We start from the raw sequence: 27,721 nt of genomic DNA, 5'->3' as shown, positions 1-27,721 counted from the left end.
TGGACAAGTCTCTACCAGGAGTCTAGCTCAGTTGGACTCACTGGTCAGTGCTTGTGGCATAAAGCAGGAGGGCTGAAGCCCAGACACGCAATCACGGAGTCAGTGAGGCTACAGGGCCTACCCTGGAGGAAGAGTGAGACCCCTTGAGGGTCTAACAAACTGAAGGGGTTCCTCCAAGAAACTGTTTAAAAGGCGCAATGTAGCAGCAATCCTGTGGCAGTTGGTGTGAGCAGTGGGATACTGAATGTATCAGTAGTATTTTGCAATACTGACTTGCTGAAGTAAAAAACAAGGTTAGTCAAAGGAAAAAGCAAGAAAATGGCATATAACTATCTCCCTAAGAAGGACATCATAAACCTGTGCTGGGAGAGAGGGTTAAGCATTGGAAAGCTCAACAAGAAGCAACTGAGTGCATGGCTGGAGAAGGATGATTGGACCAAGAACCAGATTCCAGAGCCAGTTGAAGTTCTAAGGCGGTCCAAGATCAAGAAAGGCCACAGCAGCAGCAGGACGGCCTCAAGACCTGATTCTCCTTTCAGCAGGGAACCTTCATGACCTGGTTCCCCATTAATAGACTTGAAGTGGTGAGAATTGGAGCTGGGAGCTAAGGATCTTCAAGTAGAGTGGCAGAGACTGGAGTACTGTGCAAGGGAGGGAGCTGACCAGGAGAAGCAGCAAAAACATGAAAAAGAACACAGAAGCATGAACTGGAGATGGAGAAATGGAAGTGGGGAAAGACCTCGGGCTGCCAATCCTCAGGAAGCCTAGATACCATACAGTTGCCCCAGTTTAAGGGGATGATATAGATGCCGAAATCACTGCCTTTGAGAAGCCTTGTGATTTGAACCAGGATGACCCTGCTTACCAGCTCCAATGTCTTACCTACTAACTCAGTACCAGGGTACAATGCAGACATGTGAGTAGCTTTGTCACCCCTGCCCTCTAACCTGGGGTGCCCTTTACATGACTTTGCTACTGTAGACTCCAGTCTGGACAACTCACGAACAACAAGTCACTCCCAGCTGTGTCTGTGTGTGGGCTGCAGCCAGCCAGCCACACATGGATGATGCTCTGGCTTTCACCAGCCTTGACTATATTTCAGGGTGACACTAGCATACCCCCAGTCCTAGATTTTCCCCAGAAACGTACATCCTGTGCTGCCCAGCCCTTTCCTGGCCAACACATGTTCACTTAAAGTCCATCATTTTATTCATAGAAATGATATGCACCCACCTGCTGTCCTAAATGGAGGTTCCCAAACACTTCTGTTTAGACACACTGGATTAGATAAAGCAAGTTTATTAGCTACAGAGGGAGAGAGCTTTGAAGTGAATACATAATGAAGCATAAAAGTCAGAAAGGGTTACAAGAAAAGTAAAGATAAAACACAAATAAAGCCTCCCTGAACGAACGACGTTAAATTCACAGCAAAATTTCTCTCACCGCATGCTCTCAACAGTTTTACGGGCCAAACTTCCTAGGCCAAACCCTCTCTCCCCGCACAGGTTTATGATGTCCTTCTTAGGGAGATAGTTATATGCCATTTTCTTGCTTCTTCCTTTGACTAACCTTGCTTTTTACTTCAGCAAGTCAGTATTGCAAAACACTACTGATGCATTCAGTATCCCACTTCTAACACCAACTGCCACAGGATTGGTGCTACATTGCACCTTTTAAACAGTTTCTTGGAGGAACCCCTTCAGTGTGTTAGACCCTCAAGGGGTCTCACTCTTCCTCCAGGGTAGGCCCTGTAGCCTCACTGACTCCTTGATTGCGTGTCTGGGCTTCTGTGTAACGGCTGCTTCCTTTGTTCCTTCTGGTGCAGCAAATCGATGGACAGAGTGAAAGGAAGGAGGAGTCCCTTGGGGTGTCTGCCCCCTTTTTTTATAGTCCTGTCCCCACTTTGAGATGCATTTCCAGCTGGGAACAGGCGACAGGCAGCCTGTGTGGAGTGGAACCCCAGGCTGGTTCTTTGCTAAGATGTAGGGTTTTTGGTTTGGGGTTTTTTTGCCCCTGCCCCCTTTCCTGCCAAAGAATGGCCACTTAGCAGGTAATGGCCCTGCTTGTTGACACCAGGCTGAGGCATCAATTTGTCCTTCCTCTCTGAGGAACTGGTTTGGCCACTCCCCAGAAGTCTCTGGAAAACCTACTTCTAGTCATGATCTCCGCTTATGTTTAGAACTTCCCATAGAACGTGGCTATGTATATTTTGCCATGATATTATTGATCAGCAAATTATGAGTTTTTTCACGGATACCTCTCACGGCATGCCTTGTACAATAGGGTGTGGACTCAGGGGTACAGTCTGTCTCACTCGGTTCCAAAGCAATACAGGTATACAGCCAAACGGATAGAATTGATAGTGGGGGCCATGAACAATTTGAAAAGACTCCACTGCTTAAATCTGAAATGACACCTGAGGCTTACAGGAAAAGGTTTGGAGTGTATGCAAAAGATCAAGGTTGTGACACATATGGAAGCCACCACCCTGATGGAAGAATGATGATGGGGCAAAGATGCAGGTGTCACTACACTGGAGGATCTGGGGAACAACTTTGTAAGATATGTCCCTACAAGCTTAAAACATGGTTAGCGGACAGAAAGTCTAAGGCTGTAGTGGGAGCAGAAGGTTAATGGGAAGACATTCATGGGCTGGAGGGACTGTGGGACAGAGAGAATCCTTGCTGGTGAAACCCCATCAAATCCTGAAAGGCAGGACAACCTGAAGGAAGATTCCAAATGGGAAGCCATTGGCCCTACCTATGGCTGAGATCCCTTGGCAGACATCCAGGACATCAGCTTTGACTTCCTTTTGGGGAATGAATGTGTCACTTTAAGATAAAATTCAGCCCCTCCTCCTGGCCTAGCCCAGAGTCTGAACCAAGCAGACCGGAGGTGTTAGTGACAGTGCATATAGGGAGAAGGAGGAAAGGTTAAGGTCGGGAGACCCATAAGCAGACAGCTGTATCCAAGTGGGGCAGAGGAATGGACCCAGCCATCTCCACACAGCAGATGTGAGTCACATGGGCTCAGGCACAACTTCCCTGAGGCCTGCTGCTGTGACCAAGGGAGCCAGCCTGGGGAAGTAGAGGCCAAGCTAGGTCCAGTGGTGGCTGAGGCCCTAGCTAAGCTACTGGACTTGGACACAACTACTGGACTTGGACACAACTTGTCAGGGCATGGCCATGGACCTGATGGGTGCGCCTACCCAAGACAGTCTGAATCACAGCCCATCAGGGCCGGGGACCATAAGACAGGACTCTGTCCTGAGGGTGAGGGCAACAGGTTGACCCCACCAGACGCTCACGGGGTCACTTCCTAGCCAACCTAGGGGTCAGGACACCCCGGTCTGCAGCCAGGATGGCTGACCCATGGAGGAATGTGGGTTCCGTGCCCTCATCTTTCCCTGGAAAAAGACAGGGAGGAGGTAGTGGCAGGACTCAGTTTCAAACCCAAAGGGTCTGGGGTGGCCAAAGGGCTGGGGACTGCATGGAAATTTCCCATGTGCACCCTGCTCATGTCATCGAACAGAACAGACCAAAGGGAGGGTGTGAAACAGCTCTGCCCTGTGCTGTGAAACCTGTACGCTTGGTTAGAAACTGTGCTGTACGCATCTCGCAAGTGCCAGGTAGAACTGCTACCATGGAAATGGGCATTATGCTAGGGCGTCTCCTAATAACCATGGTGGGCTCAAGCCTCCCAGGTCAAAGGGTAAAGCCGTCTTGCTCAGTTCGGCCCCCAAGGGAGGAGAGCTGTGCTGAAGTGGAAATCTTCTGTAATATTTTTATGAATCTTGTGTGCCTCAGTTTCCCTCTGTACTGTGTTGCTAGCCAGTTTGGGAGTGGAGAGTTAAATCAGTTCTTGGGGGGGCTGTGTGGGACAGGAGGGGAGTGTGTATGTGAGAGACCTTGCTGTCTGGGCCGCAATGAATAGGTTCATCAGAAAACTGGTTGAAACTGACCCAGCTCAAGAGAGGGTCCTGAGAGACAATGGGAAGCCCTAAGGACTGGACACTGGACAGCAGGCAGGGCTGTGAATTCTGCATGTCCTTGCCTGGAGCCAAAGGATTGGGAGGTGACCAGTGGAGGACCAAGAGTGGGCTTCTGGAAGAACCTGGCCCCGACTAAGGACGCCAGAGAGACACAGTGCCTGAGATGGAATTTGCTACAGCAAGGCAGGTGGTTTGCTCGGGCTTGGCCAGAAGGATTGTGCTTTAACCTTCCTTTCTTTGGGCTACCCTCAGGACTTGGAAAGCTGTATGCCAGGGGACTAACCAACCCTGCCCTGGTTGGAAAAGCTGCCCCGTGTCACTGCAAATACCCGCTGGAGTGCATCAGGCCCTGGAGAGTTACACATCCCTAAGCGGACTTCTGGCTCAGTTGGCCTTGCTGGGCAGAGCTCCCCACATGAGGCAGGAGGGCTGGAGCCCAGAGGCAAGTGAGGGTGTGGCCAGCCCTGGAGGAAGAGTGGGACCCCCTTGGGGGCCTGGTCCACTGAGCAGAGTCCTCCAAAGCAGTGGTTCCCAATGTTTTTCTCTGCCATGGCATACCTTGATACCATCATATGACTCCTGTAACGTCAAGTTCATATGACTGTAGTGTAACGTTGCGTCTATCATAGGTCACTCTTAATTTTGAATCTTGAATATTCAGGAACCAACCCATAACGAGGCCAGTAGGGTTAAAATCCAAACAAACATGGTGGCTAGCATTAGATTGCGATCTGTCATTTGTGCCAGAATTAACATTTTCAGACAGTGGAAACTAACATTAAAGCTAAATATAAGAACTCTGGACATAAGCATGCTCAGTGGAGACAACAACACACCCTTGAGAATAATATTTTGGGATGACAAGCAATTAATAATTAATCATTTCTGGTCATTCCCAAAATAGTCTTCCCAAGTACATGTCACTTTCTCCACTGTTTTTAAATGTGATATAATTAATTATAATGCCGTTCCAGGTCTGGCTCGTTTCAGCTTTTACCCTAAGTCAAAAGTAAATATAAAATTTAGGCTTGAATTGTATGTCTTTTTTTATGTGCATCACCATCAAAGGCTCATTGCACCACATTGCATTCATCAGGGCACGTCTGTCTGTGTTTACTTTTTCTCCCTCTTAGCCTCACTTTGGGAAATGGAATGTGACGCGTGCATAGTATTTGAAAGGGGCCTCGTCCCGGAGAGCAAACGTACAGACTGCCATCCAGCTCATTGAAATACAAGGGAAGGTTTTTTATTCTTACGTGTAGTTTTTTAATAAATTCCACAGCCCGCCTATTGGGCTCCCAGCTGGGGTGCAGGGCCTGCCCTCGTCAGAGACTTAGCAGCCCCCCAATGGGGTTGCCAACTGGGCATTCAGGCCCCTGCTCCCTGGCAGCGCACTGTGAGGGAGAGGGGCCAGCAGAGGGGCAGGCAGACCCGGTGGGAGGGGTCTTCTTAGGCCCATAAGGGAGGCGTGAGGGAACTTCCTGCTGGCGAAGAAGGGGGGTCACCAGTTGTCAAGAAGTGGGGATCCACTTGGAGCTGCTCGGGTCCCCTGGAGGCTGGAATGGCGATGGCGATGGGGGGTGAGGGCCTTGTTAGCGGGAGGACAACATCATCACAAACTCTGAGAGAGACACAACGTGGGACCTGGAGTGAGCAAACACCAGCACCTCCCAATGCACATCCTGCACAGCACAGCCGGACTGCACTGTCCTGTGCTACCCCACACTGCATCCCACCCCCTAGACCGTAACCTGTGCCACAGCTCCCCCTACCAGGCTTCAGGATGCTGCTGCCCACCCCAAACAGTGCATGTAGAGCTTCTACAGGAGGGGGCACAGGGCTGCAGGGGGGCTGTGAAGGGCAGGGTGAGGGCTTGGAGCAGCCAAAGGGAGGAATCATGCCCCCCGGGAGACAGGATGCTGGGGGGAGATTGTCCCCTCCACCCCGCAGCCATCACTGCCACTCCTCTCATTTGCCCCTCCCCAGTCCTAGCTTTGGCTCCCTCCCCTCCTCCATCCAATCCCAAAGGAGGCAGCTCTGCCCCCAGGCACCCTGTGAAAAAACAGCCCTCCTGGGGCTCTAGAAAGTGAGTCTGAGCCTCACCCTGTTCTGGAGGGGGTGGGGGGTGGCTCTTTAGCCCAGGGACCTAGACCCTATAGTTCTGGGTTAAGGGCCCAGCACACAACTAAACACAAGGGGGAGAGCACAGAGAGGACTGCGGGGGTGGGAGGGTGTCACAGGAAGACACTGGCAGGGAGAGAAGGGGGAGATCTCTGCAGGGATGAGTCCTTGCTGTGGGGGGGGGGGCAGAGGAGGTATCCCTAGGGCTCAGTATGAAGGGAGGTGGGGGGTCTCTAGCACCAGTGGGTGGGAGGCAGGTTCCCAAAGGCCAGTGCAGTCAGTGGGGTGAGGGGAGTCCCTGGGGTCAATGGGTTCCCCAGGGGGTTGGTGGGGTGGGTGCTGCAGAGGGTGTCTCACCGTCAAAGTCCACGTGGCCATCCCCATTGAGGTCAACGTCGCGCAGGATCTCCTCCACCTCCGGCAGCGGGACCTGCTCCCCCAGCAGGGCCAGGAGGGCGTCCTTCAGCTCCATGCTGCTGATCTCCCCGTCCCCGTTCCTGTCCAACTGGGGGCAGGGGGACAGAGAATGGGGTGAGCGTGGGACCGCCCGACTGGATGGGTGCAGCCACATCCCCACCTGCTCCCCCTCCCCCCTGTGCCCATGTTCCCCTACACCCCCATACCTCACGGAAGGCGATCTTGAGCTCACGCACCCCCACCATGTGGGCCGTCTCCTCCCGCAGTTTCGGCCCCATCATCTCCACAAAGTCCTCAAAGTCCACGCGCCCACCCACTGCGGGAGAGACAAGGAAATCAGTGCCCAGCCCCCGCAATGGGGAGGGGTCCCACGGAGGGAAGTCACATCAGGGGAGTGGGGTCTCTCTGGGACAGGGGCAGGTCTCACAGGGGGAAGCAGTGTGAGGGGAGGGGGCGTCTCTCTGGGGCAGGGGCAGGTCCTATGGCAGGGGAGCAGTGCGAGGGAATGGGAGTCTCTCTGGGGCTGGGGTAGGGTCCCACAAGGGGAGCAGTGTGAGGAGGGGGGTCTCTCTGGGGCAGGGGCAGGGTCCCACGGGGGGACCAGTGTGAGGGGAGGGGTGTCTATCTGGGGCAGAGGCAGGGGCAGGTCCCACGGCGGGAGCAGTGAAAGGGGAGGTGGATCTCTCTGGAGTAGAGGCAGGTCCCACAGGGGGAGCAGTGTGAGGGGACAGGGGTCTCTCTGGGGCAGGGGTAGGGTCCCATGGGGCAGAGGAGTGTGAGGAGATGGGGGTCTCTCTGGGGCAGGGGAAGATCCCACAGGGGGGAGCAGTGTGAGGAGGGGGGTCTCTCTGGGGCAGGGGAAGGTCCCACAGGGAGGAGCAGTCTGAGGGGATGGGGGTCTCTCTCAGGGGCCAGTGCTGGGTCCCAAGGTGGGAGCAGTGTGAGTGGACGGGGGTCTCTCTGGGGCAGGGGCAGGTCCCACGGTGGGGAACAGTCTGAGGGGACGGGGGTCTCTCTGGGGCAGGGGCAGGTCCCACAGAAGGAGCAGTGAGAAGGGGTCTCATGGGTGGGTGAGATGCAGTGCGGGGAGGGACCCCTGAGGGTACAGCCATTCCCCACACTCACTCCTCATCTTGATGTGCTGGGAGATCTCAATGAGCTCCATCTCAGTGGGCATGTAGCCCATGGTGCGCATGCAGGCGCCCAGGTCCTTGTAGCTCACAAAGCCATCTTGGTCCGTGTCAAACTCCTTGAAGGCGTCCAGCAGCTCTGCCAAGAGGAAGAGCCAGAGCCACCCTCAGCGCTGGGGTGCCTATCCCAGGCGTCCCCCTGGGGGCTCCAGGGAAACCAGCCACAGTGGGGTGAGAACTGGGTCAGAACCAACCCGAACTGGCCATCGATGCATGGGGGTGACCCCTTCTTTGGCCGCTGCACTGATGCCACCCAGCGCCCAAGACCCTGCTGCCAGGACCCCCAGGGGTGCACGGTGAGGGGTTCCACCAGTAGCAGTGGTTCCAGCTGGGATGCCCCCTAGTGGTCATTCTAATTGTAAAGTGGGCAATGCCAGGTGGGATATGCTACCCAGAATCCTCTGCTGCAGGCTGGGCATGCCTAGGTTTGCCCAGAGACATTCTAGCCCAGGACAGGGTCACAACTGGGAGAGTCTACAAATAAATCCAGACCCACCCCCTCAGATTGGCAGGCACTGTGCCCTTCCTTGTGTCCCTGGCCATTGACCCAGAGGGGACTGGGCATGTCTGAGAGACAGGCACAATCTATTGCCCCACCTCTAAGAGGTCAAACAGACATGCCTGGGCCCCAGTGCCCCCCTTCCAGGGGCAGGCCCCCACTCCTGCCAACTCACCATCCAGTTCTACTGGGGAAAGATCTCTCTCCTGGGGGCAGAAAGAAGAGCAGGCAGTTAGACCCCAGGAACGTGGGGAGGACCCCCCTTAGATAGGCAGCCCCAGTACAGAGCTGTTGTCAGGGAAACCCTCCCCACAAAACCCACCCCTAGGAGCCATGCCAGCATGGCAAGCAGGGTCAGGAGCCAGGGCAGGAGACAGCAGGAAAGGGCTAACTGGGAAAAACTGCCCCCATCCCAGAGCAAGCAGGGATTGAACAAGGCAAGTGGGGGAGGGCAGAGGGTAGAGCAGCCCCAAAAAGCAAGCAGGGGTGGACGACAGGGGCTCCATGCCCAGGGTGTTTCCGTGGCTCCCAGGGATGCTGGGAGCTCAGTGCTAATGCCCCCAACCGCTGCCCTTTGTAACTCGATCCCCATCACCTTCCCCACTAGCCTTGAACAGCAGGGTCAGCGCAGCAGAGCCACACGCCCCCAGCCCCACAGCACAGCCAGCACCCCACGCCAGCCTGCCTCAGCCAACTGGCCCCCTAGCGCCTGAACCAGCCAGTGCCCCCGCCCCAGGCCCAGATCAGAGCTGGCGTCCCCTAGAGGGGAAAGGCCTTGTGTTCCATTCACTGCCCCCTGAGCCAGGCAGTCCTCCCCACTCCAGGGCCAGATCAGAGCCAGCATCCCTTAGAGGATTTTGGGCCCAGCAGTGATATTTTATTGGAGAAATGTGAGGAGGGGTCTCATCTCTTTGAGCACACACCTCATTGCAGAGAGGGGTGATGTGAAGGGTCCAGTGGGGGAGGGGAGGCGCGGGAGGTGCTGTCAGGGTGGCAACTTCATTTAGAAGCCACAGAAGCGGGTGAGAAATCCCAGCCAAAATTAACCTGCTGAAACTGGGATTAAGGAGATTGTGGGCAAAGCTGTGATCTCCAGCCCCAGCCTGGTTCAACGGCCAGCTCCCAGTGCCCCCCACCCCACCCACACTCCAGCCCTCCAATGGTTCAACCCGTTCAACCCCTGCCCCACTCCCCCCAGCAGGGCCCTGCTCCCCACTCCATCGCCTGAGAGCCCCTACTCCCCCATCTCTGACTGGCCCCGGCACTGGCTGCCCCACGCCCAGGGATAATGGGATTGGCGGGCTCCCAGCAGGGAGCTGAGAAGGGGTTATTTATACCAGCTAATCGGGGTGACAGGGTGCAGGCAGCAGGGCCATTGTTAAGCCCCAAGGGCGCCATGCCATGCTGCAGCCCACTGAGCTGCCTGGGGGGCAGAGAAGGACCTGGAGGACTGGGCTCCATCCCTCCAGGCTCTTGGCCCCAGGGAATGATGGGCACCAGTGGGGCTGCCCCATTTCCCATCTGGGAGTGGGGACCCCTGGCCCACCGGTGCCTGCAGTGCCCCATTCTCCCCCACCCCTTGGGCCCTCTGAGCCTGCCCAGCGCCTCCCCGCTCTGGAGGAGCCTGGGGGCAGGGTGCCTGCCCCCCAGCACCGTTCTGGGCATCAGAAAGCTGTACGTGCTGCACAGCCACCCTGCCCTGCTGCCCCCATCCCACCCCAGCATGCCCCCACCATGATCGTGCCCACCCAGCCATGGTCCGCCCTCCCCACCCAAACAATCCAGCTAGCCATGCCTCATCTCACCCCAAAGAGCTCCCCAACCAACACCGTCCAACTGGCCATGCCCCCACTGCCTCCCTACTGCAGCTGCCTCTCCTCTCCCAGCCCACCCCCACACAGCACTCCCCACCCCACATGCCCAGCCCTTCTCACACCACAGCCTGTCCTCTCCATGCCCACACTTGCCGGGCACCTTTTTGCCCACATTTCCCCCTCTTCGTACCCATGATCCACCCTCTTCCCTCGAGCCCAGCCCCCCACAACAATCCATCCACTCCTCCTGCCCCCACACACCCATACCCCACCACCGCACCTGTATTTCTGCTCCTACCCCCTGTGCCTCCATGCCCTGCCCCATCCCACCCCCATGTCCTCATCCCACTCTGCCCCCACATCCTGACCTCCTCAAATCCCCATGCTGTGCCCCATCACTGCTCCCACTCCCATGTACCCATCCCTGCCCCCAACCCAGTGTCCCATGCCCCACACCCAGCACTCGCATGCTCCACCCTGGAGCCCCATGCCCGACCCTACACCCAGCGCCCCCATGCCCACCCCTGAACGCCATGCCCCGCCTCAATGCCCCATGCCCTACCCTACACCCATGCCCCCCGCGAAGCCCAATGCCTCACCTCAATGCTCCATCCCACACCCAGCACATCCATGCCCCACCCTGGAGCCCCATGTTCTGCCCCACTCCCGGAACCCCTATGCCCTGCCCCACATCCAGCACCCTCATGCCCTGCCTCCTTGGTGCCCCATCCTGCTCTGCCCCCCCCATCTCCGCCCCAGGCAAGCGCACCCTGCTGAAGACAGTGTTGAGGAAGGGCGAGTAGGCCTTGGTGGCGTCGGCATGGGCATCGGCGTGATGCTTCTTGCCATGCTTGCGCCCGTGGCTGGAGTGTGAGCTGCGACGCGACTCGGAGCCGGGGCTCTTGCTGGCTTTGGGCTCCTCCTCCTCCTTAGGGGGCGCCTGGCCCCCCTTATTCAGGTCCTGCCCCTCTCTGCATGTCTCCGACTCGACCTCATCTAGCCGCTTGTGGGGCATGGGGCCGGGCACCGGGGCGCGGCAGCCAACTCTGGGACAGGCAGCTCCAGGTCAGGCACAGAGCAAGCAGACGGGACAGCGGGGCCTTAAGAAGGAGTCAGAGAAATCCTCTTATTTTCCCACCCCCGCCCCCAGGAACACCAGGGCTGAGGGGCAAAGCCAATTAGCTGGGATTACAGGCAGGACACTGGCAGCTCAGCCGCTCCAGCACCAGCCCCACCTGTATGAATTGCTGCCCCCCACCAGTGCCCCCTGGCACCCCCCCCAGCTCCCTGTCCCTCTCCACTGCCCCCCATGGCTCCCCCTCCTCTCCTCACCCCCCCCACTGCCTCCCATGGCTCCCCTTCCTCTCACTACTGCCCCCCGATCCTCTCCCCTCCTCATCCCCCCCATTGCCCCCACAACTCTCCAGCTCTCCCTCCCCACTGCCCCCTTGTTGCCGGCACCCAGTGCCGAGAGGCTGAACAACAGCTGGAGTGGTTCGTTACCGGGTGTGCTACACCCAATAATCACAACGGGGTGGAGAAGCAGAAAAGTTTATTTGCAGCTGCAAAAAGGTACAGGGAGAATAAAATCTCAAATCCTGCACAACAGAGCAGGAAGTTACACAGGCTTTTATACATCCTTTTTCCCAGCATACTTATCCAATAGCAAGCTGCTCCAAGTATCCATATAGCCAGCCAATCCAGTTCCCAGCTAGTTCCCTGATTCTCTGTATCATTTGTTAAACTATACATAAAGCTGCTTTATTCAGCATTGTTCTTCCATATCTGCCCTGTTTGGCCTTGCTTAGTTTCAGGCAGTCTGACTCTGTAACATACTGTTGCAGACTCTCAGCATAACTGCTGTGTGTGCCTCCAGGCGGGGGCTGGGGGGGCCAAGGACACTTGGGCCTAGTAGGCAGAGCTGCTGCGAGTGCCTCCAGGCGGGAGGGGGGGGCCAAGGACACCGGGGCCTAGTGCGAGGGGGCTTCATCGACACTCGTGGTCTTCCATCCCCTCAAGTTACCTAGTGGCTATGCCCCAGTGTTCCCAACACCCTCACACTCCCCCTCCCCTCACTACTGCCCTCCTACCCCCAGCTCCCCCTCCCTTCCACCCCCCAAAACTCCCCCTCCGGGCCTCCCCCCATGGCTCGCCCTTCCCCCTGCTTCCTCTCCCTCACCATTGCACCACCCACAGCTCCCTGTCCTCTTCCCACTCTGCTCTCTGCCCAGCTCTCTGTCTCCTGCCCACTGCCCTCCTCCATGGCTCCCCTCCACACAGTTCACCTTCCCCTCAGCACTGCCTTCCCCCTGCACTCCCCCTGTTGTGCCCATCCCCACCACTTCTGCTGCCCCCTCTCCTCCCTCATTCTTCCCAGTTTTCACAGCCTGGCCTAGAAGCTCAACCCAACCCCACACACCCCTGGGCCACTACCCAGCCCTGCCTGGAGAAACTGGGGATCCGCTGCTGGGGCGGGCGGGGCTGGCAGTGCAGGCTCCTCCCCCTCCCTGGTGTCAGAGCACCTCCTGCTAGGGAGGGCCCCCTATGTTAGAGCCACTGTCTCTGGATACTCAATGGCAAATCCACTACAACCAAGATATTCTTACCACTTTGGGTAGGCGTAGGGCCCACAGTGGCCAATGCTCAAATGTATCTTGTGTCAGCAGCAAGGGGTGCAGAGGAACTCACTGGGGTCCTGCAGGTCTCTCACCTCTGGCGTCTGTCCCAAAGTCTGCAATAGTCTCTCACGTCACTCTCCATCCCTGACCAGTAAAAATCCTTCCTTAACCTCTCATGAGTCCTCTGTGCTCCCACATGCCCAACCGAAGGGCAGTCATGCACCTGAAACCATTAACCACCACCCCCACCAACCAGTGCCGGGCAGGCACAAGTCTGCTTGTAAGGTTTCAGAGGGCTTTTGTTGTTCCTCAGGAGCTTCCCTGTACAACCTTCCTGCCCCTTCAGAAACCCTTTCCCTGCTTCCCCTCCCTGGGGTTCGTGAGGGGTGGCCCCGGATGCTTTCTAGAGTGGGGGCCACTCTCTGCTCCAGGCTGGCAGCTGCTAGCTGGGACAGTGTCTTCAGTTCATAGGGTTTAACTCCCCTGCCCAGGCCCGAGCTCAAGCTACTTTCCTCTGCTACGTGGCAGTTATAGTTGGTGTCGGCCTCTCCCACACCTGAAAGCACACTGCTTTCTCCTGCTGAGCTGGCGCTGGCTGTGCCCTCCCCACCCCGCCCGGTGGTTTTTTGGTCTTTACCATTTCCTTCTGAGATCAGAACATTGCATTTTTGCAGCAGGTTATTGCATTAACAGCTTTCGTCAGCGTTCAGCCATCCTTTCCCACCGGCCATTCTCTTTGAACACAATCCGGCACCCCCGCTTTTAAGGTACCCACCAAACCATCTCACTCCAAACAAGAGCAGTGGAAACTACCTCAAAGTAGGGGGACCATGAGTACCCGAACTGTGGCCCCGCCCCCTCCTGCTGGGCACTATCCCTTCTCCCCAAGCCCTGTCCTTGTGCCACCCCATCTTCCCAAGCCCCCAGCCTCCACTTGCTCCTCTCCACCCCCTTCCACTCCCCATCACCCCCCCTTATGGTTGGTAACAAGTGATGGGTCCATAGCCTCTTGACACCCATGATTCCAAATGCACTTTAGCAAAAGGCACAGGAGTTTTCTATTGTCCCAGTGCCAGGAGATCTATCTTTCCTCCCTGCAGCTTGTCACAGTCCCTGACCATCTTTTCTCTGACCAGAGAATTCTGGGCCCCACTGTCTCCACCCTCGGCGTTCTTTACCATTCACCTTTCATAAACTCCAGTGGTGGAGACCTCACAAAATTAATCAGGCATCCCTCAAGCACCTCTGTGTTAATGACAGCTGTACTAACCTGGGCTGAACAGGACATAGTGTAACACAGAGACCTGGTTGTGGTTCAAAAGCAGTGTCAGCGACTCTTGGCACACCTGATACGCTCGCTACACCTAACGCACAGTTGTCACGCTATAGAGCCAAAAGGTGGCATGTACGATATCAATGGAAAAACAAACAGCTCACTGGTCATTAATATCCTTGGGTGATATATGCCTGGGTCTGTAGAAAGAGTTATAAATATAGGCCAGAATTATGTTCTTAAAATGTGTTTAGCAAGCAATGCATAAGCCCAGTCTGCCCTGGACAAAGAAATGGGTATTTGTTTGTCTAACCAACCTCATCCTCAGGCAGAGTCAACGAAGGCACCTTTACATAAAAGGTAAACAAAGCCATCAACCTAGCGAGTGGGGGAGATAGCATCTTAGCTGTAAAGACAGAGGGTCCGGACCTCAAATGAATCAACTGATTGTTTACAATATTACTGTATTATGAAAAGGTATCAACAAAGGTCTTTTATGAAAGCTAATGACACACTAGTGATTAATATCATTGTGAGATGTTGGTATTAACACTCTATGGGGAATTATGGATGCTCACGGATATCATGCTTTAAAATCTGAGACCTGATAAAAGGAGAAACATGTTTTCTCCCAGACAGTGGGGAAGGCAGCTGGCTACCTGTCACCAAGAAAATTAAGCAATATATGACCAAAAGCAATGAAAGCCCAATTTACATATGAGCCAGCAGGGGGATGGGGAAACCATAGAAAGAGAAGAACAGCATGAGGACATCCTGAGCCTGGGGAGAAAACAATGAGTTTAGGAAGATCTAAGGAGACAGAAGAAGCCAACATTGCATCCACCACTGGACAGACACAAGGGGCCAGAGCTCTTGCAAGCTGAGAAAGATGGGCCCTTCAACCAAAGGGGTTGACATCCCTGGGAATTGAACATAGGTGAGAAACCTGCTTAGGCAAAGATCTTTCATCTAGTAAGACAAGGGACACCAGCCCCTTGTACTTCTGTGGAAGGTCCTGACAGAGAGAGAGAGAGAGAGAGAGAGAGTCAGCCGTGGCTGGACAGAAAAAGACTGGTAAGAATACACCATGAACCAAAGCTGTAGCTCGTTAAGTCTTAGCCACTGGAAAGTGTATTTTACTTTTATTTGCTTGTAGCCACTTTGTCTTTATCCCTTGTATCTTAACTCATGGAAACCCTCTGTCTCTTTGTTAATTAACTTGCTTTACTTGTAATTTGAACAAATCCTGAGCTGTGTTCGAATTGAAGTGATTGCTAACGCCAGTTAAAGAACTAAGCTGAGTTTTTGTCTCACTAAAGGAGCACTGGACCTTCTTACTCCTCGGAGTGTTCCAGGAGAGGGCTGGACATTTCAGGGCAGATGGTTTGGGGGAAATTCGGGACTGGGAGGTGTTGGGGTCGCCCTGCAAGTAGTAACCGAGACTGGTGGAGACCAGGGTGGGGCTGTTGTGTTGTAAACAGGCTGCCGGAGCCAGAGCGCTGAACAGGGTGGCACAGCATAGACACTCAGGGAACTGCATGCTGGCAGCCGAGCATTTAAGCAGAGCAGGGTTACAGGGCATGCAGTGACAACTTCTCGCTGGCCTGGGTTGAACCCACAAATATGACAAAGGGCTTAGTTTCTTTTCACTTAGAGCAAGTGTGTCTTATGCGTTCAGTCACCCCCATAGGTAACACATTCCCTCATACAGCGGGTCTGCGAGTGAGATTCCCAATGTGAGTGCCTGGGCTCCCAACCATGCTTCTTTTTCCCAGAGTTAAACTAGGCTCCCACCTTTCCACTGGGCTACTGCCCCTCCCTTTGCAGTTTGCACTCTCCAGATGCTCTAGCTTGCACATAATCATCAGTGAGATTGGCTGCTTTTTGGGTAGAATCCAGCAACTTATCCCAAATGGCTTGCCTGATCTCTTCAGAACAACATGCTCAGGGACTGTTCCTGGGTGAAGAGATCAAACAGTTGGTCCTAATTCTGTGCCCCTGTCCCCTTGGCCCGTTTTCTCATCAAATCACGCAATTTATACACACATTCCCTATAACTCATCTTGTCATTCATTCTGAGGCCTCAGCATTTCATCTAAACGCTTGAGGAGTAATTCACATCCTTTGCAATGCACTCTTTTTAAATTTATCATATTTCAAAGCCTGGTCAATTGGCATTTCATTAAATACATCCAATGCTTTACCCGAGAACTTAGTAATCAACGTTGTGTTGTTCTTCTGCTCTGGAACTTTATGAACCTCACAGAGTCTTTTGAAAGTGGTAAGGAATTCCTTAATAGGGTCTACTCCTCTGTATGCAGGGCACAGCTTATCCCAGCTGGGTGTCCCTTGGGGAGAGAGAATACCTGTGGGTTGGGGGATCTGTCCACGCCTTTCCTTCTCTTTCAGCTCCATGGCTTATTGGTGGGCAGCCACTTCCAGTACCAGGGCCCACCAATGTGCTTCTTTGGCTCTTCACTCCACTTCCCATTTTGGGTATTCACACTTGCTTTCTCATTGTTCAAATTCCCATTCTGGTGTCCTCATGCTGCTTCTCAGCATCTCTTGTCAGAGCTTCTTCCTCCTTCTCCAGACCAGCTAGCTCTAACTTTGCAGTTGTTTCACTGTCACTCATTTGAAACTTCCTTTGTTCTATTTCCACACCCGAAATAAACAGAAAATAATCAAACTGTAACTGTTCTTTGATTTGTACTTGGGCATCACTGTTTTACAAAAAAATGGCCAAACAGACCAATGATCCATCTAGACCAATATCCTGTCTGCCAACAGTGGCCAATGCCAGGTGCCCTGGAGGGAATGAACAGAACAGGGCAATTATCCAGTGAGCCATCTGCTGTCATCCAGTCCCAGCTTTTGGCAGTCAGAGGCTAGGGACACTCAGAGCACTGGGTTGCACTTCTGCCCATCCTGGCTTATAGCCATTGATAGACCTATTCTCCATGAACTTCTCTAGTTCTTTTTTGAACCCCATTATAGTTTTGGCTTTCACAACATCCCCTGGCAATGAGTTCCACAGGTTGACTGTGCACTGTGTGAAGAAATTCTTCCTTTTGTTTGTTTTAAACCTGCAGCCTAGTAATTTCAGAGGGGGAAATTGCTGAAATTCATTGGTATATTATGGGAAAGTATAAATAGCACATTCTTATTTACTTTCTCCACACCAGTCATAATTTTATAGACCTTTATCATCTCCCCTGTTAGTCATCTCTTTTCCCTCCACAGGTTTGGCCCATCACAGCTCCCACTGGCTGCAGTTCACCGTTCCAGGCCAATGGGGGCTACGGGAAGCGGCATGGTCCGAGGGATGTGTTGTCGCTGCTTCCCGTAGCCCCCATTGGCCTGGAACGGCGAACCGAGGCCAGTGGGAGCTGCGATCAGCCAAACCTGCAGACGCAGCAGGTAAACAAATCGTCCCAGCCCACCAGCGGATTTCCCTGATGGGCTGCGTGCCAAAGGTTGCTGATCCCTGAATTACAGTGTGAAAGTAATAATTAACACTCATAATTTCACTTGAGAAGTGCTAATAAGTGAGCTGCAGGGAGAGAGGGCCCATGCCTGATAATGGTGTGGGGGGGGGAAGCATGAGAGCAGCCAGTTTCAGCAGTGTCACTGAGCATGCTCAGTCTGCATGAGCCTGCTCAGTACAAGCCAAGCAGCAAACCAAGGAGGGGAAACGTGACCCCACATGCCCCCCACACATGTCACCATGCCTATTGCAGTTGTACCGGTGGGCATCAGGGGAAAAAGTTTGGGAGCCCTGCTTTAAGTGATACTACACAAGAGGAAAAGACAGGGCATGGGTACAAAAAAACTAAACCAAACCCGCTTCCTAGGGTCCAAACCTTTGTTTTAGCCAGTCACAATCTTTGTCTAAGGAGTTTTCTTACTCACACCAGGTTGCCAGCATCTCTAGCCCCACAAGCTAGCAGCTCCAACTTTCACAGGCTCTAAAGGCGCTTTACCCTACGTCTCCAAAGTGATGGATAACTAGGAGGTCTCTCCCCTTCTTTTTCTAGTCCAGTAGACATTTTACAAGTATTCTTTGGAGGATTTTCTCCCCTGCTGTGTGTGTCTTCCTTTGGATTTCCCATCCCCCTGCTGTCTCATATGTAATTGGGGCTTCCATTGTTTAGGGTCCAGAGTGCCCTGTGTCTATTAAGGACAGGGAGACAGCTGCCTTCCCTGCCTGCCTGGGGGGAAATCTGTTTCTCCCTTTGTTTGGTCACAGACTTTAAAGCTTAATGTCCGTGAGTATCCATGATTCAGCATGCAGGGATATTACAGACTGTGACCCAAGGTGCCCAGGGTAGCCCAAACTGAAAATGCCAGGGTCAGGGCAGACAGCCAAAACTGATGGTTAACAGTGATGTTAGATTCACCAACCAGTCACAAACTGCTCCTGATCCCCCACACTGGTTATCAAGAAGCTGAAAAAAAGAAATCACACAGCCCCCTTTATTGCATTCCAGTTCTTTGGCTCCCAACCAGCACATAGATCTGGTAAAGCGAGAAGTTACTTAAAACTTTATTCATTATACAAAATGTTCTTCTGATCCCGAAAGGGCAAGCTGCATTACCAGATCAATACTAGTTTGGATCTTACCCAAAATACCATGCTGCCAGCCAATCCTTTAGTGTCTAAAACTAAAGGTTTTATTATAAAAGAAAAGAACGAGAAGAGAGTTGTTAAATGGTCAAAGAAATCAGATACATACATATGACTTCAGAGTCCATGTATCAGGTTCTTAGCAGCATTGGTGAGTTTGCTGACTTGTAAAGTCCCTCTGGAACACATCCAAAGCTTGGATGGGTCTATCAGTCCTTTGTCCAAAACTTCAGTTTGTAGAGAAGTGGCTCCAGAGGTGAGACGCAGGATTGAAAACAAAATGGATGTGATGCAGCTGCCTTTTTATATCCTTTGTTATGTGGCTTGTACATCCTTTGTCCCAAACACAAGCTCACAGCATATAGGCATGGAAAAGTATTTGCAGTTCCCTGTCCACAGGCATGTCCCTACATGTCCTGCTGACTCATAGGCTTGATGGGCCATCAAGCAGGTTGGATAGTCCTGATGCAAATCTGTCTGGGAGTGTCACCCAGATATACACCACAAGTTTGAGATATCAATATAGCACACATATTTGCCCGCACGATACAAAGATGATACATACATACAAACAAGCTTATCATATTTAACAAATTGTACCTTTTCCTCTGATCACTTACATCGCCTATCCGGTATAAGATTCATTGCAATTTTGTGATACTGGCATTGATAATATTATAAATGGTTACCCACATTCCATAGAGTGTCACACAGACATCTCACAGTTATATTAAACACCAGGGTGTCCCCGGCTTTCCTAAAAGTCCTTACTCACTACACTTTTATAAGTACAGTGATATTGTAGGCAACCAGTTGATTCAATTGCTTATTCTTTGAGGTTTAGATCCCCGCTGGGGTGTCTTGACCCTGATTGTCACTTACCCTTTTATGTCATGATAACTGGAGACAATAGAAGCCACCACCCAAGGCAATCAGCCACCAGAAAGAGCCTGAACTGAGTTAAGCTGTGTGGTTGAAAGGGTTTCCCTGGCTGGGATTGACAGCAAACGCAGGGGCTAGGGCAGGAGTGAGCAAACTACGGCCTGCGGGCTGGATCTAGCCGCTCAGGCCTTTGGATCTGGTCCACGGGATTGCCACTCCTGTGGTGCCGCAGGCCCCGCGCTGCTCCCAGAAGTGGCCAGCACCACGTCCATGAGGCCCCTGGGGGAAGGGGGGCAGCAGACTCCAAACGCTGCCCTGGCCTGTGGGTACCTACCCCCGCAGCTCCCATTGGCCAGGAATGGGGAACCGCGGCCATTGGGAGCTTCGGGGGAGGTACCCACAGGAGAGAGCAGCACGCAGAGCCTGCTGTCCTCCTTCCCCCAGGGGCTACAGGGACATGGCGCTGTCCACTTCCCAGAGTGGCACAGGCCCGGGGACAGGGCAGGCAGGCAGGGAGCCTGCCCTGGCCCTGGTGCACGCCACTGCCACCCTGGAGCCGCTCCAGGTAAGTGGCACCTGGCCAGAGCCTGAACCCCTCCTGCACCCCAACCCCCTGTCCTGAGCCCCCTGCCTGCATCCCAACCCCCTGCCGCACCCCACACCACTCCTGCACCCCAACCCCCTGCCCTGAGCCCCCTACCACACCCCTCATCCCTCCTGCACCCCAAGCCCCTGCCCTGAGCCCCCTCCCACACTCTGCACCCCTCCCTGCACCACTGCCCTGAGCCCCCTCCCACACTGTGCAGCCCCTCCTGTACCCCAACACCTTTTCCTGAGCCCCCTCATACACTCCACACCCCTCCTCTGCCCCAACCCCTTGCCCTGAGCCCCTTCCTACACACTGCACTCCCTCCCACACCCCAACCTCCTGCCCCAGCCCTACATTCATGGCCCTGCAAGGAGTTGTGAGCGTAGCCATGACGGGCTGAGCTCCTTGGGGCACAGGACCAGCTGGAGAGGCAGGCTTCAGGATTTCTGAGCAAGGAAACGATCAGCGGCTGATTGTTCCTGTTGGTGCAGGGGCACAGGACTGTGTGGGAGTATTCAGTAGATAAACAGGACTGCACCACGGAAATGCAGTTGGAAATAACCCTGCAAGGCCCCAAATACTGGGGGGTGGAGCAAACTCTAGGACAAACCTGGTCTCATTGCACTGCTGTCCCCCCGCCTGCAGCTGCGGTGTCTAACAGGCACTAATCGAGGGTCCTGTGGGCTGAGCTGCCCTTTGATTGCTCAATTCACAAACCCACCTGTTCCCCACTGGGATCTGATTCTCAGAAATGCTCCCTCTTCCTTTAACCCAAACCCACATTTTCCTCCCCCAAAAACCCCAACTCGGCCGGCCTCTCTCCATCACTGGTTGCTGAGCAACATGTTTTTTCTCCTCCTTTTCTCCCTTTGCTCTTGGCCCACAGTTCAGATCACTGTGCTCCCCGGGCCAGGGCCAGATCCTTTGTTTAACCCCACACTGATCATCTGGAGTCGACCCCTGGCAGCTGATGAAAACCTTCCGCCCTGATTTTGCCCTAGGCTTTGTAGCCGGACAGCATTTGCAGCTGCGGTTTCCCACTCTCGCTGGTCCGCAGTTTTGTCTAACCACATGCCTGCTACGTGACACAGACAGAGCTGGGCAGCAAATCTTAACTCACATCCCTCAGGACCCCCAAAGGAGAGGAGAGGAGGGGGCAGCAGACCGGCAGCACTTCCAGGATCCATCTGAGATCAGTCCCCACCCCCGTGCTGGGTCCAGCCATCCTGTGAGACACAACCACTGCCCCAAAGAGCTTATAGTCTAAACAGACCAGCCAGAAACAGGGCGGGAGAGGAAACTGAGGTGCAGGGCAGGGAAGTGACTTGATCATATTTACCCAGTAGGCCTTGGGAAGAGCAGGTCTCCTGGCTCCCAGTCCAGTGCTCTATCCACTAGGCCACGCTGCCTCTTAACTCATGTTATTCCCCAACTCTCCCAGCCAAGGCACTTGGTCCCAACAGCCTGTCCCTGCTGACACGCACTCCTAACCCCGTGAATTCCCCACCCCGGGCTGGCAGGTGCCCTGTCCTGTCCACAGGGGCCATCCTTGGGCTTTCACTTGACGGAGTCTGCAGCCATGGATGAAGCTAGCTGAGCAGGTGAGGACAGGCTCTAAGGCCGGATGTCATCTCTTCCCAATCCAATTGGTCCCAAGGGGTCTGTGGCTTGGGGCTGGGGCCTGGAGTCGGGCTGCAGCAAGCGCTAGCTGGACTGCCCCCGGTTGAATGATATCTGCCTCCCCACCCCACTGGCTTGCATCATACCCCCACCCCTCCCCTGCTGCTTCCTCCCTTGCCACCAGTATAAATCAGCTTCCTGCTCCTACTGGCTCTCATCCGTCTCCAGAGACGGGGCAGCGATTGGACACCAGGCGGGGGCTCGCTTCATCCTAACCCCTGCCTGAATCTCACTGCAGACACTTCAGGTAGGTCCTACTTTATCCCCCCTTCCCGTGGGTGACCTCCCAGCCTTTGGTGGCAGCTTGCAGGGGGGCATTGAGACTAACGCTTCATGAATGGCACTAATTAGCTGGCACCAGACCCTGCCTGGCTGGCTCTGCAGCCTGGTCCTGCTCTGACAGGCTGGCCATGACCAGAGACTGTGTGACTGATGCCCAGGTGGCCCTGCCCATGGTCTCCATCTCTAGGCCGGACGGTGCATCTTGGCATCGGTGGGCACTTGGCTCCGTGCCAGCATCAGGGGGGAAAATATCTTCTCCCAGCCTCAGAGTCAGGACTTGGGGAGAGCCCTGGCCCAGGAGACAAGTTCTTCTGGGTCTCAGCCCTTTGGTGCCAGTCTGGGCAGAGGGGCACTGGGGGCAGAGCCCAAGCCCCAGTGCCATGAGCTGCGTGTCATGGCAATGTCCATGCCCACCAGGCTGTGGCTGTGTGCCGTGGTGGTCAGAGGGAGCCATCCCTTCCCTCCCTGGCTCTAGGCAGAGTCTCTCTTTCTCCCTGCCACTCCATCCCTACCCCCTCCAGTCCTGTCCGTTTCCCCAGGGGCAGTTATGGGGCCTGATTCCCCATGGAGTGACCCTGGAACAGGGCAGGCAGGCAGCACAGGGGGACAATGACTGGTGTGGGTGCAGGGATGGATAGCAGCCACCCTCCTGGGCAAACCGTCTGCTGAGCTGGCCCCCTTTCCCAGAGGAGGGGAGCAGTAGGGTCTGGGTTCCTGATTGCCCCCCTGCAGGGGTATCGGGGAGGTGCTAAGGGGTCATTAACCCCAGTAACTTCCATGGGGCGGCTCTGATAGGGCATAGGGTGAGGCCTCCGGGGCATGTTCTGTGAGCTGGGGGTGGGGGAGCAGATGGCAAGAAGCGGTCCCCAGGCCTGGCACAGATGGGCCCTCCACCCAGATGCAGTGAGGAATGAGCGGGCGCTGGGTAGCCGGGGCTGGTGCCCTCAGCAGCAGCTGCAATGCCAATCAGATCTGCCCCACCCTCTCTCTGGGAGAAGCAGGATGGGCTGAGAGTGGGTGCGGGGAGAGCGGACCCAGCCGCAGACCGAGGGAAAGGGACAGCGAGATGTGGGAGAGGAATCCCCATCCCGACCCCTCCTGCTCTGGCTCAGGAAGGTGGCCCCGCCCCGAGATGGGGAACCCCTGCAAGCCACCCTTTGGCACCCTCCCCATCCAGAAGCTTGTGCCTCCTGCTGCTGCAGGCCTCCCACTGCGGGCACAGGAGACCTCACTCAGCACAGGGGCAGGGCAGCCCCTGCTGTCCAGAGGGGGAAACTGATGCACAGTGCTCATCCCGCACATAAGCAGCAGAGCTGGGGAGAGGACCCAGGAGTCCTGACCACACCCTCCCCCCACTCCTAACACCACTGTTTGCTCACTGTTAGTGGCGAGGTCTCTCTGTTCTCCATACCCTGGGCACCCCCTCACTGGGCCAATCCCTGGTCTATGCTGGTCTATGCTGCCCCCAGTGGGAGGGAGGGAGGGGTCAGAACCATTCTGTACTGTCCAGCTTTGAGGTAATTAGAGCAGCCCTGAGGCTCCACAGCCTGGCACACCTAGGGCAGGTCTCAGATCAGGGCCCCGCTGTGCCAGGGGCTGCACAGGGTGAGAGACACTCCCTGCCCCAAAGAGCTCATGGCTTAACTAGACAAAGGACGGCTCATCATTCCCTATGGTTGCCTGTGAGAGAGGCAGGCATTGAAGCCAGATCTCCTGGGTCCCAGTGTCTCAGCCACAAGCCCAGCTTCCCCATCACGCTGTCTGGAATGGCTTATGAGACTGTGAGTGCCAACCTCAGGGCAGGCTGTCAAACACAGAGCAGACACCCCAAACTGGTGGAGTGTCTATCATTAGATTTCACCAGCCAAGTTCCAGATGTAGTCTCCTGGATCACTATACCAGTCTTACCTCGGAGTCACAGACAGTCCCTCAGACTCTCCACTCTATCTTGCCACTCGGACAAACTGGGCTTAGTGATAAATGGTCACTAACACCAAAAATCACAGGTTGCTCCCAGTCCCAAGAGACTGGTCACTTACCCCAGATCAATTGGTACCGTAGGTCTTACACCAAAGACAACGCCCTATAGTAAACTATCTAAAGGTTTATCAACTAGGAAAGAAATAAGGGAGTTATTTACAGGCTCAAGCAAAGCAGATGTAAGCAGAGTCTGAATGAGCTCTCCCCTGACATCTAGTGGTGAACTGTGGAAAAAGAGTTCAGAAGCAGATCTCGTTTGCATGGGCACACCCACCCTGCCTTGGTGCTCAGCATGATGGGATTGCTTGTGCAAATGATCATTTGTGGCTAGTGTTGGATCCGCAGTCTCCTTGTTATTGGGGCAGGAGTAATAAAGGGTTGTTATCCTTGTTGTGTGAACCTAGGACAGCAGAACTGTACCTGGCCTACCCCGATGGAGGTTGGCCATCCCTGGTCTAATACTTAAACCTAGGTATCAGTGATTTCAGCTCTGCAGCCTGTAGTAACACTCTCTAAATCAGCTCTTTTACCATACCATGGAGAGAAAGAAGGACAAATGATTTCTACACCCCATAACCAGAATCCAGCATGTACAATCTCGCTGCCACCGAGAGCTAGAGAGATCCAGAGGGGTCTCCCCCCACTGCTGGGATACAGGGCCTCCGAGGGGTTCAGATTAGAAAGATCAGTCACTGCCTTGGGGAGAAATACCTCGATCAGCTGCCAGGCCGGCAGACATGAGTCTGTCTAAACATGGAAGGAGGCACTGAGGAGAAACTGAGTCTCCAAACTAGGCTCTGCACACAGTGAGGCCCAGGGTTCCATATGTGCAGTGGCAGGGAGTTCGACAGGACCCATTCACAGTGCCATCATCCTATGGGAGCATGGCTGCTTTGAGTGAGCATCTCCCTGGGATCCCCGGGGGGACATATCCCGTGGGTAATGCATTTACAGCTATCTGTGTGGCTGTACAGCCAGGCAGCTATGCTCCAGTTGGAACCTTTTCACATCAGCCCCCAGCCAAAATAAGACAGGCTGCAACGTCCCTAGGCTAGGACAACCTCTGCTGGCCAGGGAGCAATTTGGGCCAACATGGCTATTTGAGTACCACAAAGAGAGGGCTGTGGGTTGGCAAAGCAGCCCAGTGGATCAGGACTCAAGAGGGCAGGGCTCCATTCCCATCTCTGCCACCAAATCAGTGGGTGATCTCGGGTAAGTCATTTCCCACCTCTCTGTGCCTCAGTTTCCCCTCTCCAACTGTGTCTGTCTGCATTGTTTAGATTGAGAGGTTTTTAAGGGCAGGGACTGGCCATCTGCACAGTGCCTGGTTCAGTGGGGTGCAGATCTCAGCTGGAGTGCTAGCACGATGCTATTGACAAGCATTCCTAATCCCGACTGCTACTCTGTAGGGACCCCAAAGGGACTGGCAAACCGGCTAATCCCACAGGCATCAGAGCAACAAGGGTGGTACTGTTGGACAGAAACCCCTGTGGTGCCAAAGCTATACAGGATCCATGACAGGAGCAGCTGGCTTTAATGAAGCAGCCAGGAATAGGACCCAGGAGTCCTGACCTCCCCCACCCTCAACACTCCCTTCTCAGAACATGTGCCAGCCTCTCCCTGACAGTGAGTTGGGGAAAATTCCCCCTGGAGACAAGGGTGTGATTACTGTTCCTAGCACTTGGAGAGCCTGTGAGAGACAGGCCCTCCTGCAAAGAGCTGTCAAGGTATATAGACTCAGAGTGATGAAGGGAAACTGAGGCACCAGGGGGAAGTTATTTGCTTAAGGTCACCCAGGCCAGTGGCAGAACTAGGTCTCCACCTGGTGCTCTAGCCACTGGACCATGCTTCCCCTGCAGGAGAGGAAGCTGGCAGTGCCCATGTCCTAGGGGCAATGGCTGGGTGAGAGGCCCTGCCCTGATTCCTTCCATGTCCCTTCCATTGGCAGGCTGGCCCGCCTGGTGCTGCCCATGCTGAGACTGCTTGGAGGGGTGGATGGAGCCATTTAACACCTCGCACGCCAATGGGACGGAACCCTTTATACCGGCATCATGGCAGGCAGCCTTCCTGATCGGCACGCTGGGCATCGGGCTGCCAGCCAACACCTTCATCATCTGGCTGACAGGGTGGCGGCTGCAGCGCCGGGGCCTGTCCGTCTTCATCCTAAGCCTTGCCACCTCTGACTTCCTCTTCCTCTCCGTCACGGTCACGCAGATCATGGAGACCCTGCAGGGCGACAGCTGGGTGCTGGGCGCCCCCATGTGCCGCCTGCGCCACTTCCTCTATGACTTGAGCTACCACTGCAGCCTCTTCCTGCTGGCCGCCCTCAGCGTGGACCGCTGCCTGCTGGTGCTGCTGCCCCTCTGGTACCACTGCCACCGCCCCCTGCGTCTCTCCAGCTACATCTGCCTTGGTGCCTGGCTGGTGGCCGCCCTGCTCAGCATCAAGGGCTTTATCTTCGCCGACGTCGTCCTGTGGCCAGACGGCGTGCTCGCCTGCAGCAACATCCGAGGCAAATACGAATGGCCCCTGCGCCTCCTGGAGGTGCTGCTAGAGGGACTCTTCCCCTTCACCATCATGGTGATCACCCATGCTGCCACCTTGGCCCGCACCTTCCGGCGCCACACTCGGCCCCCCAGCCAGTTCTACCGCATCGTGGCCGCCACCCTGACGGCCTATGTGCTGCTCAACCTCCCTTTCCAGATCATCCAGCTGCTCTTCCTGGCCTCCTGGGAGCACGAGGAGTTCAACAGTCGCATCTTCCCCTTCATGGTCTACTTCGGCTACCTGATCAACCTCAACAGCAGCATCAATCCTCTCATCTACATCTTCTTCGGCTCCAACGTCTGCATGGGCTGCAGCCGCTACACAACCTCCTCCCTTGCCACGGCCCTCACCAAGGAGCAAGGGAAGAGTCCTGGGGACACACCCAGCAAGTCCTTCTCAGCCTAGCCCTGCCAGCAAGGCTAAGCTCCATGGCCCAGCCCCTGCTCTGGCACAGCTCCAGTCACCAGTTGAGTGGTCACTGGCTCCCCTGACAGGGCCCGGCCACAAGGAGGGGGGTCTGTGCACAATTGTAGGTTTACTATGTAAATGGATACAAGGTGGGGCTTGGTCAGGGACAACCAGCTCCAGGTAGCCACCAGGGGAAGTCACACCAGTGCTAAGGCCCAGTTTGCCCCCATATTTTCCCAACCTAGACAAGCTCCAGCGGGGACAGATCCTCAGCAGATGCAAACCAGGCCCAGCTCCACGTGCAGGTCAATGACCTGGGAACACCAGGCCCTAGGCAAGGCAATGTAAACACTGACGTGGCTGCAGCTGCCAACCCATAGATGCCAGGAAACACTGCGAGGAAGGGGACTCTGCCCCTTTGGGACTATTTGTGCCTGGCAATCTTGCCTTTAGGTGTGCCTCCCAGATCACTGTGTTTTAATACAGTGGCTGTTCTGCACACTACAGCTAGCTACCCAGCACTGAGGGTACAGGTGCCCCCCTAACTCTGTCCCCTAGGGCCCCTGCAGCCTGACCATTCTGACCTGCAGAAAGCAGGCCCAGTCTCCTCTTCGCACACATGACTATGACACAGAAGCTGCAGTCCAGGTGTATGCGGGGGATGGAATTAGAACCACACACCTGAATGGTCAGAATTAAGGCCATGGGGCTGCCTTGGGGATCCCCACCTTCCCACACCCACCAGGGGGCAGGTACTGCTCCCCCCTACCGCTTCATGGGGGCAGGACACCCCATAGAGGGCC

The 27,721-nt window shown here is 54.9% G+C and overlaps 2 protein-coding genes across 2 annotated transcripts; one reads left to right on the top strand and one right to left on the bottom strand.

Moving 5' to 3' along the window:
* Nucleotides 1-5,238: 5,238 nt before the first annotated feature.
* Nucleotides 5,239-12,004, bottom strand: LOC311523080 (calcium-binding protein 2-like). The gene is made up of 7 exons (XM_084632798.1): nucleotides 11,536-12,004; nucleotides 10,802-11,132; nucleotides 8,394-8,424; nucleotides 7,655-7,798; nucleotides 6,736-6,845; nucleotides 6,470-6,617; nucleotides 5,239-5,612 (listed from the first exon to the last, which is right to left on the bottom strand). Exons 2-7 carry the CDS (start codon nucleotides 11,045-11,047, stop codon nucleotides 5,584-5,586), a joined length of 708 nt encoding a protein of 235 aa, XP_084488924.1. The 5' UTR covers nucleotides 11,048-11,132; nucleotides 11,536-12,004; the 3' UTR covers nucleotides 5,239-5,583.
* Nucleotides 12,005-25,958: 13,954 nt separating this feature from the next.
* Nucleotides 25,959-26,975, top strand: GPR152 (G protein-coupled receptor 152; the record flags this gene model as incomplete). Its single annotated transcript, XM_084631364.1, has 1 exon — nucleotides 25,959-26,975. One exon carries the CDS (start codon nucleotides 25,959-25,961, stop codon nucleotides 26,913-26,915), a length of 957 nt encoding a protein of 318 aa, XP_084487490.1. The 3' UTR covers nucleotides 26,916-26,975.
* Between the last annotated feature and the right edge of the window lie 746 nt (nucleotides 26,976-27,721).

This window comes from Lepidochelys olivacea, assembly GCF_965140295.1.
Source record: "Lepidochelys olivacea isolate rLepOli2 genome assembly, chromosome: 6".
NCBI classification, from domain to species: Eukaryota; Metazoa; Chordata; order Testudines; family Cheloniidae; genus Lepidochelys; species Lepidochelys olivacea.
This window is presented reverse-complemented; position numbering and strand designations above follow the sequence as displayed.